This window comes from Oryzias latipes, chromosome 5 (genome assembly GCF_053564925.1).
Source record: "Oryzias latipes strain Hd-rR chromosome 5, Olatipes_Hd-rR_3.1".
Lineage (NCBI taxonomy): Eukaryota > Metazoa > Chordata > Actinopteri > Beloniformes > Adrianichthyidae > Oryzias > Oryzias latipes.
Window position 1 is genome coordinate 20,720,362 of NC_136241.1, and position 19,115 is coordinate 20,739,476.

Below are 19,115 nucleotides of genomic sequence, written 5' to 3' on the forward strand. Positions count from 1 at the left end.
AGCCGGGATAGGTTCTGGCGGCCCCGTGACCCGGGAAGTGATAAAACGGGATTAGAAGATGAATAAATGTTTTGTAGGCAGTTGGATGGATTTCCGCAATCGGTGCTTGGAATGTAGAGGGTACCTTTGTTCGACAATGCTGACGCTTCGCACAGCTACAGTGAGTTTCCATAACTGAGACTTCACTGTGCGGGTGTTGGAGTTTCCAAAGTTTGTCCTTATGATCTAATCAGAAGTAAAGCAAAATGATCGCGTGTAACTGAGCAGAGGCGGAACAGTAAATATTTTTTTCCATGAAGTTTATTTGATCCTACAAAGACCTGGGCTTGCCTGGTCACAAACAGGAAGTGAAAATGGGTCAGTTGTTCAGTGCTACCATTAAAACGACAGCCAAACAAACAAAAAAGTCAAACAATGTCACATTACTCAATATGAGAACAGGAGTTTGGCCACGCATAAAAGATAGCAGGAGGTATGTAGAACACAAACTACACACCTACTTGCTGCTAAAACTACACATCTTTGATCAAAATGCTTTTGACACTTTCTCTTCTCATTATAATTACCATCTGTAACTCTGAAAGTTTTCACAAGAAGTTTATGTCTGGCTCAGTTGATCGTAATCTGGTCTCTAGCTGTGTTTGTCTGGGCTTGTGTTTTGGTCCGAGTTGTCAGTCCAGGCTGGTGACATGAGGCAGGTGAGATAAAAATGTGCTATTGTACTGAGGTTTGCATGTATCTACTGTACATTTAGTTTCCAAAACATATTTCCAACGTGTTAACACTGCTCACACACTGCTTGTTATCCAGATCATCTCTGACATCTTACTCCACGGTCTCTGATAAAACAAAGGGGAAAAACTGATGTTCACGTCTTCTGCTCCTTTGCTGATGGGCTGTTTCAGAAATGTAGTTCACAAGGGACGTAAGGTTGGCTCAGTCTGCTCCAGAGTTCCCAGATCGGACCACGGTTCTGGCTCTTGTGTTCCATGTATCTTCACTGCTTTCCTGATAATAGTATGGCATCATCGTGGTTGCTGCAGTAGCGCCATCACATTGTCATTCTGTCTTCAAGACAGAGTGCAGTTCTGTAGTGCCGACTGTTTTTGTGATGTCGTGCTCATGGCAGCGTGCAGTGACTTTGGCACAGCTCTAAGCCTGGCAGTCACAGTTGTGATGGCAGCGTGCTGTTGTGTCGTCTCACTGCGGTGTAACTGCATGCAGCTGCCATGGTAGGTGCTTTGCAGTCCTTGCAGCATCAAACCCGTCCTGCCATCCTCATTAAGGCCGCGAACGCCTGCGCGCGGTTACCTCCTCCATTAGCTCATGGCACAAACACTGGCAGAAGCAATAGAGTATAAGCAGCAGCAACGTGCATGGAACCAGGCTGATGAGGACCACGCCCAGCCACAGCTGACCAACCATCAGCAGGTAGATCCCTAAAGGCAGCGAGCTGAAGAACACCTGTGAAAAAACAGTAGCATGTTGGACACAATGACATAAATAGACACATTGTAAGCGCTTTGAGCGTCTGGAAAAGCGCAGATAAATCTAATCCAATATTATAAACACACCTGTACACAACCAGGTAAGACTGGTTGTAGTACTTAAAGCTTGGACGATGAGCAGGTCTAAACGATATGAGAAGCGATGAGGATTAATTTAGCTAACTTAGCTTTTTATAATCTGGGCTTATTTGGAGTTCAAAACTGGATTGGGAAAGTTTAGGATCTATCTGGTGTAACCCTTGTGCTATCCTAGGCATTTTAACATTGGGAGTGGGGTCATATAGACCCACTAGACAGTGCTCTGAACCTTTTTTCTTCAATAATTTGTGATCTTCACTGGTGTCCATGGATTACATGAAATCTTTCCACCTTTATCCACCTTTGTCATGGTAGGAATAACACGTCAATGTAAGGATGGGGTCATCTAAGATAGCACAAGGGTTAAACTGACGATTATAGCTCTTGTTTTGTCTAAACTGGTTTAGCTTTTCTTGCTTGGACAACTTCATACTCCTTAAGCCTCAAGCTAACTCCACACCGCCTTCCCCAATGGGTATTCAAGCGGCTGCTTCCAATGAAAAGTCTGTAAACACATGTTTTGGGCTTCCCCGTTCAAAACCCTTGCGTTCAGGCATAGCTACGCAAGTTTCCACGACCATTTTCGGGCCCTATATACAAAACCTGTAGACATTGAATGTGTGTTGCAAGTCACACCAGGTCCCAATAAGGACGCGGATTTGGTAGTGATGTATGAATGGCGTTTTGATACCATACAAGGAGGACTCATTTTAATTGCAATTTGTACCCGTCCTGAATTCTATGACACCACTGACGTCAGATAATGATGTCACATATGATTAACTAACCAGACACAATGCCCCCAGCAGGCACCGGGGGAAGCTGCGGGAACTCCAAGCATGAAACTTGTGAGCTGGCAGGTTGCATGGCAGAGAATCCAGGCTGGGGGGGCGGTACAGTCCCACCAAATTGAACATACTGAGCGAGTCTGAGGAAGGAGAGTCATCAGGAAGCTCCATGATGGTGATAACTAAACAGTCTGAAGAGTGCTGGGATGTCTCCCCACCTCCTTCTGCCCCTCTTCCTGAAAGGAGACAGAGCAGGAGAAACAACTTGCGTAATGATCTGAGAAAAACAAACAATAACAAATGATCGACTGAAGGACATTTACCAGAAAGACCTGAGGGACTCAGAACCACCTCCATTTTGCCTCCCTCCTGTCTCTGGGCTCGATCCTGACACGACAGAACAGCCAGGATGTGTCGGTCATCCTCCATCAGCCACACCTGATGAGTGTATAAGAAGAAAAAGAAGCTAAAGAACAAGAAGGCAGTGTGACTGAACACTAATCTCCACGTGGAACAGTCTGCAAAGCAGTCTCACCTCCTCGTCAGGGACGTAGGTCTCGTGGCGGCAGAAAGGACAGCTGATGACTGAGGGGGAAGACTCTCCTGAAGACATCACAAAGTGATGATGTTTAAACTATCTTCATTTAAACCAACAGCTGTAAAAAAGTGACCGTCTTTGCTTCATTCCTGAGCAGACCACAGTGAAAATTACATGCAAATGTCCATTACTCAGAGATGCACATTTACAGTGGAGACCGCATCTAAAGGAAATCCTCATGATGCTCGTTTCAATCAATATTGATCCACTTCTTTACATAGGTGTCAGAGTCTTCAATGTCACCGCTGTCGACACCTCCCACAGATCAGCAGTTCCATCAGCATGAGCGAGGACACAGAAGCACGGAGCAGCAGTGCAGCATGCAGAGGGAGGGGTGTGGACTCACCCATGTCCACCATCTTCTTCAGACACTTGGCACAGACTCTGTGCAGACAGCCCAGGAGCTTCGGTTTTCGGCTGCGAGTGTCATAGCGGTTGTAGCAGATTTTACACTCTAACTCTTCCACGGTGTAAACCAGAGACTGAGCCCAGGTCTGCACCTGCACACACAAGAGGTATTGAACTATTATAATGGATTCTTTGTTTCATGGAGGGCCCCTACATCAGGAACCACACACAAATCTGTAGCAGAAATCACAACATTATTAAATGGCTTAAAATAAATAAAAAAATTAATTAAAAAATCAGAGAATCCAATAGGCTCTTTGGAGAGAAAAAATTTAAAAAAATTATCTGCTACTCTGGTTTACAATCAGAATGCGATGGAGAGTTTAAAGACTCACTCCGATTAAAAATATATATATATTTTTTAGTATTTTTAACATCTTGTGGCTTTTTTCCTGATAATAGAGGACATGTGGAAAAATCATTAAGCCCGAAATTGCATTTCTGAGTATTTCTTTATTCAAGTCATTGGGATTCAAGAGCAGATAAAAAGATGTTCTATTTGCTATGTAGAAACTACAGTCGGCGGGCCACAAGCTCTCTGCTCTGCTCCATTCTGATGCATTCACTTGCAGACAAATAGATCTTCATTTTCCTCGTCTGAGCGGACATCTGGCTCAAAACTGTTCGGATGGATAGCTCTGATATTGCTCACCAACTTTGTAGCACCGCTAATGTTAGGGAGGGGTGTGAGGGGCTGTAAGCTAGCACGAGAAAGTGTAAACACATAGGTGATGGGAAGTGGGGGTGGGGTTGCTCTGTGCAAACAATGCAGAGGCACATTTTTAATTAACTACTGCTGCTCTGCAAAAACTAAGTCCAAGAAAATGACACAGAGTTTGGTCATAATCATAATAATAAACCACTAGGAACACTTTTATAATAAATCAAAAGATGACAGAAGGAGGACTTTAACCCTGAAACATTTTCTCTGTAAAAGGTTACACCATCACTTTTGCTGGGTAACTTTTACCCAATATAATATCCCTAACAATAAGTACTTGTCATAAAAAATAGATCAAAACATGACAACATGATACATTTAAGGGGTTTTCTTTTATTTGCAACTGTTGTATGTGTAACAAAATGAAAAAGAAATTCATAGAAAGTTCCTACAAACATGCTCAAAAATTACAGAAAAATTAGGAATTTGAGAACAAAAAACACAATAAAATGATGCTAACTTGGTCTTTGGTCCACTCCCATTCCTGGGACCCGCGAGACTTTCCTGGTGAAGGCACAGACTCCTCGACACCCGATATATTGAAATGAATGTAAATAGTTTTGCTTGGATGAAAAATCACCAAGCGATGGTGCTCTAGGGTTAAGAAAGTTACTTTTATATGTAACTAAAATACATATTAAAACAACATTGGCCTCATCAGAAGTGGATAAATACTGTGATTGATTTAAGATTCCTATTTGTTGCCAGAAAAGTTCATTTACTTTTCACTGTTGGCACTACTGTTGTGTCTGTGACCTCTGAAAGTCGCTTAATTATTTTCTGTAATATGCTGTTTAAAAATCTTTCAAAGTGCTTTGATCCTGTTTCAAAAACCAGATTTACAGCAAACACGTCTTTTTATCTCTGAGATTCAGAAAGGGAGTTTTTGGTTCAAAACGTTAAACTCAACCAGTTATTGTGGTTGTTTTGATCTGTGAAACTGAGCTGCTGTTGGAAGGTAATTTCCTATGTTAATGTCAAAGATTAAAACAGAAAGTAAGTTTCCTCCTTCAGTTCCAAGTTGTTGTTTTTTTTGTTTTTGTTGCATTTATTGATGAGAAAATAGTTAGTGAATCTTCCAGAGATCATTCATCTGTTCTACAAAAGCTCAGGAAGTGTACTTGTGTTTAAAAAAATTGCACTTTGGGATTTAAGAAAACCAGAGTCTGCATTGGTTGTCGCACATCTTTAAAAGCCGTGAAAACAAAAACCTGATACCTGAACCTGCGGTTAGATTGGTTACTATAGGGAAGTATCAATGATCATATAGATGACAGTCTACTTCAGTGTTTTTCAACCAGTGTGCCGCGGCACACTAGTGTGCCGTGGGAGATGGTCAAGTGTGCCGTGAGAAATTGCCCTCATTAACTGATCTAAAAGCAATTACCATCTCCAGGAAATCAGCTCTTTGTTCATCCAAACAGGTCCTGATAAAACACTGAGAAGTTAAGAATATGAAATATCATAAAATTATTTTTTCTTTGTGTTTATATGATTCTATTAAAGACATTTTGATAAGAATAACGGGATACCGCGATTTAGCTGCAGCTATAACTGTGTGAGGAAAAGTCCCGCCCCTTTAACTGTCTCCACCAATCATTCTTGAAGGCTTAATCACATGTCATCAGTCTGACCAATCAGAAGTGGTTAAAGTATTCACTTCCTTGTTTCGATTTTGCGCAAAAAAGTCTCTGTTCTAACAAAAATACCAGCTAAAGCTCATCTTTAGCGGTGTAGCTTTCCACATAATCTGGTATCAGACTGGAACAAGTGAACAAAACAATGAAGCTCAAAGACGCTGGTCTTTCTGCGGTCGGCGGATTACGGGTACTACATCTCCCATGATGCAGTAAAGTGACTGTCTTAGCGCACAATGAGTCTCTCCTCTCAACGTCTTAAAACAACGAACACACATCAGTTTTTGAATCTTTTGACTTAATTTTTAATACATCTTTCAGAAAAAACAGCTGCAGCTTCCAGCGTTTTCTGCAACAATTATCATAAAAATGCATGTGAGATTGCAGACCGGCTGTAGATCAATACAGACTGAGCTTTTTCTTTTTTTTTAATTCATCTATTTTTTTGGATGCTGGTGTGCCGCGGGATTTTTGTCAAGGTTAAAGTGTGCCGTGGCTCAAAAAAGGTTGAAAAACACTGGTCTACTTTGATGAAGCATCCTCTGTTAGTCACCTGAGATGCAGCTCAGACCATATCTACTTCACTGATGATGTTCTCTATTGTTGCATGCGATTAACTTTGAGGTAATCAACACAGAGTTGTTCAAACTAACCCAGACCAGCCTTTCTGGAAGGCTAAACATCGTCAGAGTTCAGGGTTCACTTAGGTGTTTGCTTCCTGTAACAGATCTCATATCATGGAGTTCACTCAACACAAACATACCAGCAGCACAAAGCAACAAAAAATAAACATAAACATCTCAAAAGTGTATTCAACTAATGATCTCTCTTCCCAGAATCAGTAGCAGCCTCAAAACTCTCCAGAACAATTTTGTAATATTATTCGAGTACACCAATATTCTAGACCCTGTAAAGCTGGTTCCTGGGTGCAGATGGGTAAAACTGATTTGTTTTAAACATTGTTTCCAGCCATGTTTTATGCTAGTTTTTAGTTAGGTTCAGAAAAATGTCAATTTCTACCAAGAAATCAGTATGAGAGAACTGAAACTACAAAAATAGATGAATACAGCTTTTGCTTTTTCTCAAGTGCACTTTCACATTGCTATGAATAAAGTTAAAACTGTTTATCTTGAAAAAAAATTCTGTGAAATTTGTGGAATGTTCTGCTATGAGTTTGTCACATCGTAAACTTTTGCTGACTCATATATATTTGAAATAATTCACATATTCATTAAACTATAAATTTAGCTTTTATTAAGCTTCAAGTTGAATTTTTGTTTTACTGAATTAAGATTTCTAGAAAACATTAACAGGAATGATACATGAATGAACAATATATTGTAATATTATATTGTAGAGTATTTTCACGTTTGCTAACCTGGAGGCGTGTACCGCTCGGTCCTGCGGCCGGAGCTCCCTGCGGTCGCGCCGGGCTCATTGCTGTCGCTGCCATCGCTTAGAAGTACATGTGGCTTGATTCTTTTGGTTTTTCTTGACCTTTTTATTCCTCAACCCCGTTTTGGCTGAAAGATTTCACTCGAACGTTTTTGAAATACTTCTTCGTGACGTTGTTGTAACTTTAAACAACTTTAAAAGAGCCGTATCGGTAACACTGATGTATGATTGGTTGAAATGTATGCCAATCAGGTGGAATTGGAAACATTTCAGCCAATCATAGCAGTTCATCTGGTCATTGTACCGTCCTCTGACTCCGCCCCCTGGCACCAGGCGAGCACCAAAGTACATTTTTAAACTTCTCTTGAAGCAAGATCAATTTTGTCAACTCTATTGTGTCTAAGGTGTCAATTCTTATAATGACTCAAATTTATTCCAATTTCATTTCAGACATAGAAATACATATTGTTTTTATAAAAATAAACTATCTATGCAATTTTATGTGAAAAAATTTCTAATCTTATTTACTAGAAATAAAAATCTAAAAGTTATTTGCCCAAATCAGACATTATTTGCACTTCATTTCATCAAGTACAAATAAAAAAGCAGTTATCATCCACTTTATAGATTAACATAATTTTACTTTTGTTGTTTTTACCTTTATAACCCCTGTGGTGTTAATCTTGAAGAACTGTACAGTTTATTGTCTATCTTCCTTACTGTAGGCCAGGGATCAGCCATGTTTATGACACAAAATGCCAATTCAAAATTTTCTCCTCAACAACTGTGCCATCACCAACTATAACGTTAACTCTAATACAACGAAATGCAAAAATACATTTCCAAAATATTTTTTATTTTATTTAATTCTGAACAGCTGGTCAAACAGCTTTTTTACACATATGCTTGCACATTGAAAATGGGCCAAAGTTGAAATAGGATTGCAACTATGTTTGTGAAACAAAAAGTACTGCATTTGTGTTACGTCATGCAATAAGATCGGATACATGAGAAGAAAATACCAATACCATTTCAAAGAAATACAAGCACAACCATTAAAGTGAAAAAAAGAAACAAGTGTATGCTTTTGATTTATTCATGTTTTGTTACATTATCAGACAGGACCAGAGGAACTTCATGTAGGTTCACTCCGTAATGTTGCTTTCATTGCATGTAAAATCAAACGTTTTACTCTTTTGTTAGTATGCTAATTATAGTAATATAAATTTTCCTCAACTGGACAGCATCATTTTGTCCAATTTTTTCATCCTCAGTAAATGGAGTGGCGATTAGCATTAACTTTAAAACGGGTTCACATTTCATGGTGACATTTGTCAGAGCAGAAAGGAAGTCTGGGTATAATCTGACCTTGCTTGGTTATTATTCAACAAACGTATCAATCAAGCCTTATTCATGAAATGCGCTTTTCATGTGTGCAGCTCAAAGTACAAACAGACGACACTCCAGTGAGTCTTTCCCTCCGTGTGCCAATATGCCACAGCTTCCGACCCCTGCTTTAAGCTACGGCTGTGTCAGAATTCCCCAACAAATAAAACACTTTATAGTGCGAGACTATCTAGTGCCCTTGAAAGCAATTCAAACCCTTTTTTTTTTTAAAACAGCAAATATGACGTCACCGATTTCATGAAGTTTAAACCTAATAAATATGAGCATTGTTTATGAATACCATCTATCCTGTGTCCTGATGAAGAAAACTTGGATTTGCAATTTTAAAATTTTAAAACACATTTTTTTCACATGGAAAACAAATTATTTACAAGCAATGCATTGTGGTAATATTCACTAATCTAGTGAACATCGAGGCTCACTGGTTTTTCGAGGAGACTTCTAGGAAATTTCTAGGCCACTGGATTTGGGAATTATAGATTCAGACAGAACTACAAAATAGAGAACTATGCTACACTACGTAGTGAAGGAATTCTGACACAACCTGTGTCATTTCTCTGTTCTAAATAAAGATTTTCAAAATAATATATATAATTTATCAGTCCTGCCCTTTAATTTTTTAAAGAAAACTATTTTGTCAGGACACCGATCACATTCACACCTGGGAGCTCCCAGGATTCATTGAATCTTGCATAACCTGACCCCATCTATCTATATAAACTTGGAAGATCCGATCATCATCTGGTCTTTCTTTAATTTAACAAATTAAATGTGTTTTTTTGTGGGAACGATGTATTCTAATACAAATTTCTAGATTTTTGTCAATGTTGAAATCTTTTTAATCAGATTTAGTCATGGCTTTTAAATCTTAGAATGCAAAAAAAAAATTCCCAAAATATGACAGAAAATAAAAAGTCACCAAGTATGTGGAAAAAAAAAATCTAAAAAAGTTTGCTGCATGACAGCCCATTCTATTGAACATCACAGTATGAACAAAGGACAGCAGAATAATGTAGTCTGCTTTGCGGATATCAGAAGGTCTGAAACATTTCCAGAAAAGCATTTTGAAGATCTAAGTTATTATAGCATTTACAAAAATGAGAAATTGTGAAAACTACAAATTTGAGGCTGCAACTATAAGTGTAGTCTGTTGTCCTGCAAAAATGTGTAAACTAAAACATCTTGCTTCTTCAAAGTGTGAAGATTGTAAGTGTAAGAAGATTTGTGTATTCTAGCTCAGTTACAAAGACAGCATCTGTGATTTGTGCGGTGATAAAACTCTCTCCCGTATAAGAGCTCTCACCTTGGCGCCCACCTCCAGGCCGAGCTCAGCCTCCTTCAGCAGGCTCATCCTGGGCCTCCTGGGCTTTGTTCTTGGAGCAGGAATGGATATAACTCAGCTGAGACTGTTACCTTACTTAAACAGAAAAATCAACAACAGACAAAGAAGGTGACATCATTAAATCAAAGGGAAAAATATTTCACTTTGTGCTTCAGGCTGGTTTGAAAATGGTAAACTTTACAAAATAAACATTCTCATACTGTGGCTCCAATACATCTGATTTAGTATTCAAAACATTTCAGGTGAGTATTTGACCCGAAATTTAGTTTTTTAGAGACTGAGATCCACATTGGTCCCACTAATAAAACAATAGAGGACATTTGGTGTTTACCTCCAGGTGCCTCCCAAGTATTGTGTACACTTGTTTACCACTTTACTACCCTCCTTGAAGACCCAAAGCACTTTACAGTTACAGACCCATTCACCCAAACACACACACTGATGGTGGCTCTGCTGCCCAACACTGGCACCGACCTATCACTATGAGCAATGTGGGGTTCAGAGTCCGACCCATCACTATGAGCAATGTGGGGTTCAGAGTCCGACCCATCACTATGAGCAATGTGGGGTTCAGAGTCCGACCCATCACTATGAGCAATGTGGGGTTCAGAGTCCGACCCATCACTAGGAGCAATGTGGGGTTCAGAGCCTTGCCCAAGAACACATTGACTCATGGGCGGGCAAGGTGGGGACCGAGATTGGGATCTTTAGAAGTTGACCGTTGTGCCTTTGCACCACAGCCACCTTCGGGTTGCTAGTTACCTGGCAAGTGTAAAATATGCAACTAGTAAACATGTGACTGCAACTATTGAGGCTTGTGTGGTTAAAACGCTCACATTATTCTGATTTTTTTTTGCTAAAAACAGGTTGCCGTATTTGGTAAACCCTCCGTTTTTACTGACAGTTTCAACCTCTTAATGCAGAAACACAATTCTTCATCTGCTGTGTTTTCACTCATCAGAGTCCTCCTCCACCGCATTATGACATCTAAAACCACGGTCACCTGCAGGCACGTGCTGACCTGTTGCTGCTCACCTGGAGGCTGTTGATTGCTGCTTTTGCGGGAAGAATGTCTCAAGGAACAGTAAAGGTCGAGTGACTAATTGTTGCTCCAGTCAGCCATGTTGCTGCTGCAGGTTGCTTCTGTTTGGAGCAACTGTGCCGCATCCAGGCTCTTGAGCGGGACGCCCGCGCGCGGCGGTTGCAGCTTCGGATACTTTCAGACGGTCACGCGGCGGAAAGCGGGGATGGGCATGCCCGGGACGCCGCGATGGAGCTCTGCAGATCGGCCTCCAGCTGTCACCGCGGTCCGTCAGGCTGAGGCGACATGACACCATTGGTGCCCCCACCTCCTCCACCACCAGTCCCGAGGCGAGCCTGACGCCGACGCGACAACGTCGTTCTTGGTGTTGACCGTCACCAGGAGCCGCGGTTGGGTTCGATAGCGGGCTGTAGCCGTCGCTCTTACCATTCGGTGACTCACCGCCTCTCACTGCGGCTCGAGCGCCGTTACCATGACAACCGCCCCGTAGCGGCGTGACGGCTAGGCTTGGTCCACTGTACACAGATTCGAACCTTGGTCCACAGGTTCGAATCTGTGTGTCATAATAAATCACGTGAGCTCACGGCTATGGATGACACCCTCAGGCTCAGAAACAGGGAAGGCCACGTGACCTCAGGTGAGGATGTCCCTTAAACTATCAAGTCTGTTCATTTCAGACTGATCAATCCAATAAATTCAGTCATTTCATGTTTTCCCATTTACAACACAGAGCAAATAAAGCACATACAAACAACGGAACCTTTTCCTGTAGTCACAGGTGCAGACATTTAGTGCTTTAATTACATTTTAGCAAAAAAATGATTCAAAAAAAGAGCACATTGGCCACTGTTTTAAAAATGTTGCTTGAAAAAATGCCTATGTTTAGTTCTAAAATAAACCTGGCATGAATTAGCTTCTTAATTAATGCTTAGTCAGGTTTTTTTTAACGTGTTAAATAAACATGTGAAAACATATAATGTATGTGTGGCATTGGTTTAAGGATACTATGTTTTTCCATTGTTGTGATTTGAACAACCGTAAGAAACCATTTTCTGTCCAATTGATGCAGAAAACACAATAATTCCAAAGGGTTCACATGATTTTTCTTGCAACGGTAGTTGGCACAAACCTACGTTGGCTTAGATTAAGGTTAAATTACAGTGACTGTGATGGATTGATTTCTCTCAACAAGAAGTAAGACTGATATAAAACACAGAAACAATAGTTAGAAAAATGGTAAGAAAAGTGCTAAAGTCTTTATATGTGACACAACTATCTCTGTTTCAGATATAACTAACTGACAACCTCTTAAACATCAGAAAAATAGTACTTACACTGCTGAATCCAAAACCTGCTCTGTGTAAACCTCTATTGCCTTGAATTTAGAAATTGTAGCCTCTCCACCACTCAGAATAAAGTAGGATTAAAAGCTGAGACAAATTTTGATAAAGGAACCTGACTTAAAAACTTTAACCCTAAAATGTAACTGTCTAAGATTTAGAATTAGTGCAGATTTATAATTTAATACTATAATACTACATGTAAATGTAGTTTTCACAAGCTTTTTGTTACTGTTATGATAACATAAAAAATGTACTTTTCATTTTAACTCTCCTATCCCTCCTTCCCTGTCGTAAAATTTTAAATCAAATATTTTATACTGAAAAACATTGAAGTGTCTGGTCTTTTAAACACACAGTGGGGCAAAAACGTGTTTGGCAGCTACTGATACTGTGAGTTGTACATAAAATGTATTTGTAAATCATACAATGTTATTTTCTGTGGGTTTTTTTTTAATGTAATATTCTTTCTTTCGCAGTTAGGAGCTTTTTGTAATGCTAGGAAAATGTGGAAGCCGTGGGGATTAGGCAATAGTCTTGGTTATCAAGTTTGAAACTATTTTATTCAGTATAGGGTTTCGAGTTTTAATGTATATATTATGTATCTTATCAATTAGGATAGTTATTCAAAAGGTGTATCACTCAAAAAAATATAATCGTAAAACTTGAGCTTTATACCCATTAAACACTTGTAAGGATAACAAGTACATTTAATTTGTTTTTACTGGAATCTAAGGGGGCTGCACGGACATTTAATAAAAAATATGATATTGTCTTCCAATGTTCAAATTAAACTATCAAATTTAGTAATAGGTGAAATAAAAGTTCATGAAAAATGTGATTATAAATAACTAAACAAATCCTTTAAAGGTCAATTGTACCATGACTTTAACAGAAAAGTGAAATACAAAATAACTAAGACACCTGTCACATTGGGTGCTCAACTATGGAAATAAATAAAATGGCCAGTGGTCCCCAAAATTGAAGAAATGCAGTTCAAAATGATAAACAATAATTACCCATCAGCAGAGACGTTGGGGAGTAGGTTTGGCTTTGCAGCTAATCCGTGTGTTTCCTGCCATACAGACACAGAAACAACCCAACACCTGTTTTTTTCATGCCTAGTGATCCAAAGATTATGGCAAGATTTTCACAATTGACTTAGTCAAAGAATAAACATCATACAATTCACAGGAGAAGATATTTTGTTTTAAAACAGTAAGTTTCTCAAACGAGACAAAAGAAATTGTGAACATCATCCTGATTTTGGTAAAATATATTCTTAAAAAAAAAGATCGGCCTGGAGTCCAGATTGTTGATTGCATTGAAATGTAATTTATGCTGAAAGATTTCTATATTTTTATATATGTGTTCGCTTTTTTTATGAAGAACTGTACCTTGCAGTATTTGTTGTGTCTGCGAGATTTTTGTAATGATTATATTTCAATAAAAAGAACAAGGAAAAAAAAAAAGGGGGGGGGGGTGCTCGGAACTTTGCTCAGGTTAATTTGTTCCTTCGCAGCCGGACCACTTCTGATGTGACGCTGGGCTTTGACGTCATCTCCGGCATTGTGTGTTAAAGCAGGCCTGGCGGGATCTCCGCGGGTCAATATTTTTAGGTTCGTTTGGTGAATCCGGTTCAATCGGAACCATCAGAACTGCAAACATGGTGAGTGTGAATTTAACGGAGAGTCCGCGTACTGTTCACTGCGTGGATGCGCAAATTTAAGCGGGAAACACTTTGTTTTCTTGATGGAGGCTTTTGGTGGGAACGTCGACTGAACGTCTGGGCCCTTCGGTGATTCGGTTCCTGGCCCCCCCATTAATATATTTCTAGTTTGTTCCACGTGCGTGTGAGGGGACATTAAAGTAATTCTGGATGCATTTAAGATTCCCCTAAAGCTTATAAGCTTCAGCCGAGACCTCGAAACGACACCGGCCGCTCTCTCTCTGCTGCTTTGGACTCTAGTCCCCGGCTCTTACTGATGCTAAAATTATTATCTTTGTTTGTGTTCATTCATGTTATATGGTATGACCTTGTAATTCCTTTAAAACATGTTTTTAGTTATACTAGGTCGCAGAAGTTATTTAAAGCCTCATATCTATCTATATATAAATTAATAAAACTCAATTATGTTTCCTCTAAGTTTTTCTGTAGTCAAACTAAGTTGTTATCGTATCTGTTCTCTCATGTCCCCAAAAATATGCGTATTCCTATATTAGTATCTGCATGCTTGAGATCAGATCTGCATGCTTGAGATCAGTATGGTTGCAGGACTGGCACTGGTCTTTTGTTACACCATCAAGTCAATCTACATTCTTATTGTGAAATAAGGGGGAAAAACTTTTAGACTACAATTCAACAGGCGAAATTCAATTTCAACATTCTGTTTCGCAGTTGGATTAATGGTTATTTATTTGGGGTAAATAATATGGTTATGATTTATTATGGCAGCTCCGGCTCCTGCGTTTCCACATGGCGGAAAACGTTTAGGACTAATTTAAATACGATATTGCTAATACAATAGATGAGTGTTTTCTTGAGCTGTGTTTATGTTTGATTCGAAATCAAACTTGGCTAAAATTGAGGAGTGTGGCTGTTGAACAGTGAAGTTCTTCTTGGTGATAATCAGCTGTTTTTGTCCACCATGTTCACCTTTCGGCATATCCCTTCTGGCAATTCAGATATCACTAGTAGTTTGCTAGCTATCACAGTCAGGTGGTTTGGGAGAGATTTTCATGCCGGATGCCCTTCCTGACACCTGACATGCCCAGACTTTGGTCCAGTGTCCTTGGGTCATTGAACCATTGCGTGCCCTGGGAAGCGAACCCTGGTCTCTATAGCCAGCAGATTGAGCCATTCTGCCACTCATCTTCTCTGCATGTAGAGGTTCAGTGACGCAGATCATCGTCAAACTGAATTCTTTACAGGCTCAATTTGCATATTTGCAATCTAACTCTGATTTTTGGTTCTACGGAGTTCATTAAACATCATAACAAGCATTCTATTCTAAGAGTAGGGATTTAAAAAGAAAACTTAACTTTCATTAATGTATTTATAGATTCATCCATTATAAATTTGACAGTGGAATTTAGTTTTTAGCCTGAAAAACTTTCACTAGATTCACACTCTAGTCACTTTACTCTGATGTTGCCTCATAATGGTGGTCTGTCTGCCTTTTGAGAATGTTAAAATATTAATAAGATGATGCACAGCTTAAGTGAAATAATATAAAAAAATGCCATGGGTTTATTACATTTTTAATACTTACTTTCCTTGGGTATCTTTTTTTGTAAATGCACTAATGTAGTTGTATTTTGGGAAACACAATCAAGTATTGCATATCTTTTAAGCAATAGCTTTTTGACGGGGACTTATCACAAGGGGAAAAACGTTAAGGTGTGTGGTCCTAAACAGCTGTAGTGAAATATCTGCTACCAGCTTGCACTAGGGTGATGATCTAGTTTGTTTCTCTGGCTTGCAGACGGTGGGTAAGAGCAGTAAGATGCTGCAGCACATCGACTTCAGGATGAGGTGCATCCTGCAGGATGGTCGCATCTTCATTGGCACCTTCAAAGCCTTTGACAAACACATGAACCTGATCCTGTGTGACTGTGACGAGTTCAGGAAGATCAAGTAAGTTCCTGCTCTGCTCCCTCTCACTGTAACATTACAAATGTGTTTGCAAAAGTGGAAATAATCTGGTTACACTCAGCTTTCTCCTGCAACCTGGTTTCTGAAATGTAAACTTTGGGGCTGGTTTTGGTTGGAGCTGGAGGATTAGATTGACTTTTTCTGACAAACCCAGCAAACATCCTCATCATCGACTGTTTGCAGCATCACCTACTGTCACAGTTGTGTAGTTGTCCTCTTTTGGATTTACTGACCCTTTAAATTCTATGAAAATCTGGATCAACAGGACTGCACAAGTGCATGTTGGGTAATGACTGTTCTCCCTCTTTTAGGCCAAAGAACTCAAAGCAGCCTGAGAGGGAGGAGAAGCGGGTGCTTGGCTTGGTTCTGCTGAGGGGGGAGAATCTTGTCTCGATGACAGTGGAGGGCCCGCCCCCTAAAGATGTGAGTTTAACTTACAGCCATTGGAACAGGGGCTTGTTTGTGTCGTAGGTTAACGTTTTGAATGCCTTCCTTTAGACGGGGATTGCTCGGGTTCCGCTGGCGGGTGTCGCTGGAGGCCCAGGTGTGGGTCGAGCAGCAGGCCGCGGCGTTCCTGCAGGAGCACCGATGCCTCAGGCCCCTGCTGGCCTTGCAGGCCCGGTTAGAGGAGTGGGTGGCCCTTCACAGCAGGTGAGCTCTGCTGGTCCGCTCTCATGTGTGATTCACCTGCGGTCCAGCGCTAATGAGGTTCTGTTTGCAGGTGATGACCCCACAGGGTAGAGGGACAGTTGCTGCAGCTGCAGCAGGAGCGAGCATTGCTGGTGCTCCAACACAATACCCCCCTGGACGAGGAGCCCCGCCCCCTATGGCCAGAGGAGCCCCGCCCCCTGGTGAGTACTTAATGGAGGTTGTCTTGGCACCTGTGACTGATTTTACTACACAAAATGGAAGTGGGTGTTCCTTCTGCAGCTTGATTATTGTTTTTCTTTTTAACCAACTCCTCATGTCTGTGTGCAGGTATGATGGGCCCTCCCCCAGGTATGAGGCCCCCCATGGGCCCTCCAATGGGAATGCCCCCTGGTCCAGGTCGCGGTGCTCCGATGGGAATGCCCCCCCCAGGCATGAGACCCCCTCCTCCTGGTTTAAGAGGTAGACTTTGACAACCTTTTTTGTTGGAGTGTTAACATGTGATCTTGAGCTGTCTGCTGATCACGCAATCTTTGTTTTAGGACCTCCTCCCCCTGGGATGAGACCACCCCCTCGACCCTAGAATGCTCTCCCACTCAGCTGTACAGATTTTTTTATTTCATTATTTTGTACGTGTGTGTTCTTAGGAGTTTTTCTGGCCTAATTGTGGAGTTTCAATGGAAACAAGTTCAATAAAGGAGTGGATCAGGCATCTTTGGCTCTTGACTATCTTTGCGTTTTAGCCATTTCTGTCCTAGTTCTTTAAAATGTTTCCTAGATCACCTCTTGGTTTTGGCATCTCACATTTCTTTGCAGTCAGTATGTTACTTGAAGTATCAAATAACATCGATATCTGTAACTAAGGAGCATCTTTTCTGCTGTTGTCAAAAAGTGTTCTTAATTAAATGATTGAACATTACAGGTTATTGAAGAAAACTAAAAGTCAAGTATTCACCTGTGTTCACATTTCACAGACCTCCAGAAAGTTGCGGCCACATGTGCAGTTTTGTCTTCAAATAAAACTTAAAGCATTAAATTTAAACTGTTTAATATCACAAACAGAATTGGTAAAGTGGGCTTTGACATTTACGAGTGGTTCTGTTGTTTTTTTGGGGGGAATTTTACTGTTCCAGAAAGTCAATATAACTTAGATTTTGAGTTTGATTTGCATAATCTGGATGCTGGATTAGAGCATCTTTGCAAAATCACGTTTATTTTGGATACATTTTACATACACGCTAATCTAAGAAGCAGAATGGTCAAATCACGGTTCGTCCTTCAGATGGGGGTAACCAAAATAAAAAAAAGCCCCCGGCAACTTTTGTTTAAAATACCAGGATAATAGTTTTTTTTATGATCAGAGAAATTCTATGAAAAACCTTGATTAAATCTAAGAAATTTAACTTAATTCTAAACGGTAAAGTAAACATTAAAAACCGTGTGACGAGATCTGCCCTGTTGCTGCACTGCCCCCTTGTGTCCTTGGAGACTTGCTGTCTTTTTCTTGCTAGTTAAATATTGAGTTTTTGTTGCCTTACGTTCCCTTCAATTTACCTGGTTTTAACCTTTCTATGGTGTTAGGGTCCCTGCGGACCCGTTGAGTTTTAGCATGCATAAAAGTACTTCATACATTTGATTTTTGACTTTGACAGGGACTTCCATTTAAACAAAATAAAAGCTTTTTTTATTTTTTTACTAAATTATAAAGTGCGCTGGTGGAAAAAAATGACTTTTGTGGTGTTCGGGTCATTTTTGACCCGGTTACATTTTTAGATTATAAAACAATAAAATATGACAAATGAAATCATAAACACACAATCAACCAACAGCCTCTTTCTCCAACCACTTGAGCTTCATTTAGGGGCTTTTCTCCTTGCCTTTTTGCGAGAACAAACAATGGGAGACATGTCAAGCCATTTGAGTGTAGAGGTGGTGACTTGCAGAGTACACATCTCCAATTCACAGGATGCAACACTGAGAAGATTCAATGTAAATGAAGTTTTGGATCACATCTCTGCTGCAAATGAGGCAGAGGACACACAAGATTTTAGCGATGGAAATGAGCAGGCCTCTGAGAACGAAGATGATGTGGAGTACCAATTGGAAGAAACAGACACAACTGATCAGTCTGAAGAGGAGGTCACTGGTGCTGAAGCTGCTCCTGCTGAATCATTCCAATCCAAACGTGGCAACATCCGCTGGAGCACAGTTCCTCCTGATGTGCATGGAAGGACAGATGCTGCAAACATCAAAATGACCCCTGGGGTCACGAGGTTTGCCCATAATCATCCTGGACTACAACAAAAACAAAGGAGGAGTGGACAATCTGGACAAGCTGACTGCCACCTACACTTGCCAGCGAATGACCAGGAGATGGCCAATGGTTATGTTTTACAACATCCTCAATGTGTCTGCATTCAATGCATTTGTGTTGTGGACCAATATTCAGCAAGGGTGGAATTCAACCCAAAACACGAAGTGGAGAATGTTTCTTGAGGAGCTCGGGAATTCCCTTGTCAAGCCGCACATTGAGCAACGGGAACGGGTG

The 19,115-nt window shown here is 40.4% G+C and overlaps 2 protein-coding genes across 6 annotated transcripts; one reads left to right on the forward strand and one right to left on the reverse strand.

The window, feature by feature from the left end:
* Positions 1–278: 278 nt before the first annotated feature.
* LOC101156244 (E3 ubiquitin-protein ligase RNF182) lies at positions 279–13,397 on the reverse strand. 5 transcript variants are annotated; one of them, XM_004068987.5, is made up of 7 exons: positions 10,918–11,110; positions 9,844–9,957; positions 3,319–3,472; positions 2,910–2,977; positions 2,698–2,812; positions 2,375–2,610; positions 279–1,464 (listed from the first exon to the last, which is right to left on the reverse strand). In XM_004068987.5, exons 2-7 carry the CDS (start codon positions 9,889–9,891, stop codon positions 1,282–1,284), a joined length of 804 nt encoding a protein of 267 aa, XP_004069035.1. In that variant the 5' UTR covers positions 9,892–9,957; positions 10,918–11,110; the 3' UTR covers positions 279–1,281. The 5 variants fall into 5 exon arrangements, with proteins under 5 accessions (XP_004069035.1, XP_078803591.1, XP_020558964.1 ...); XM_078947465.1 differs by lacking the exon at positions 10,918–11,110 and adding an exon at positions 13,284–13,397 and having other exon boundaries at positions 283–1,464; XM_020703305.3 differs by having other exon boundaries at positions 283–1,464; positions 9,844–9,953.
* snrpb (small nuclear ribonucleoprotein polypeptides B and B1) lies at positions 11,421–17,279 on the forward strand. The gene is made up of 8 exons (XM_011475173.4): positions 11,421–11,561; positions 13,787–13,933; positions 15,750–15,901; positions 16,231–16,342; positions 16,418–16,570; positions 16,641–16,770; positions 16,898–17,029; positions 17,110–17,279. The coding sequence occupies exons 2-8, from the start codon at positions 13,931–13,933 to the stop codon at positions 17,148–17,150; spliced, it is 723 nt and encodes a 240-aa protein (XP_011473475.1). The 5' UTR covers positions 11,421–11,561; positions 13,787–13,930; the 3' UTR covers positions 17,151–17,279.
* Positions 17,280–19,115: the final 1,836 nt, after the last annotated feature.

What these genes read in the sequence shown, in the direction of transcription:
- snrpb (XM_011475173.4), top strand. An exon ending in GACGAGTTCAGGAAGATCAA is followed by an intron (nt 15,902 to 16,230) that starts GTAAGTTCCTGC and finishes TCCCTCTTTTAG; the next exon opens with GCCAAAGAACTCAAAGCAGC. An exon ending in CAGAGGAGCCCCGCCCCCTG is followed by an intron (nt 16,771 to 16,897) that starts GTGAGTACTTAA and finishes GTCTGTGTGCAG; the next exon opens with GTATGATGGGCCCTCCCCCA.
- LOC101156244 (XM_011475170.4), bottom strand. Translation starts at nt 7,191, where the DNA reads ATGGCAGCGACAGCAATGAGCCCGGCGCGACCGCAGGGAGCTCCGGCC. An exon ending in GAAGAAGATGGTGGACATGG is followed by an intron (nt 2,978 to 3,318) that starts GTGAGTCCACAC and finishes TGATGTCTTCAG; the next exon opens with GAGAGTCTTCCCCCTCAGTC. An exon ending in CCTACGTCCCTGACGAGGAG is followed by an intron (nt 2,813 to 2,909) that starts GTGAGACTGCTT and finishes TACACTCATCAG; the next exon opens with GTGTGGCTGATGGAGGATGA.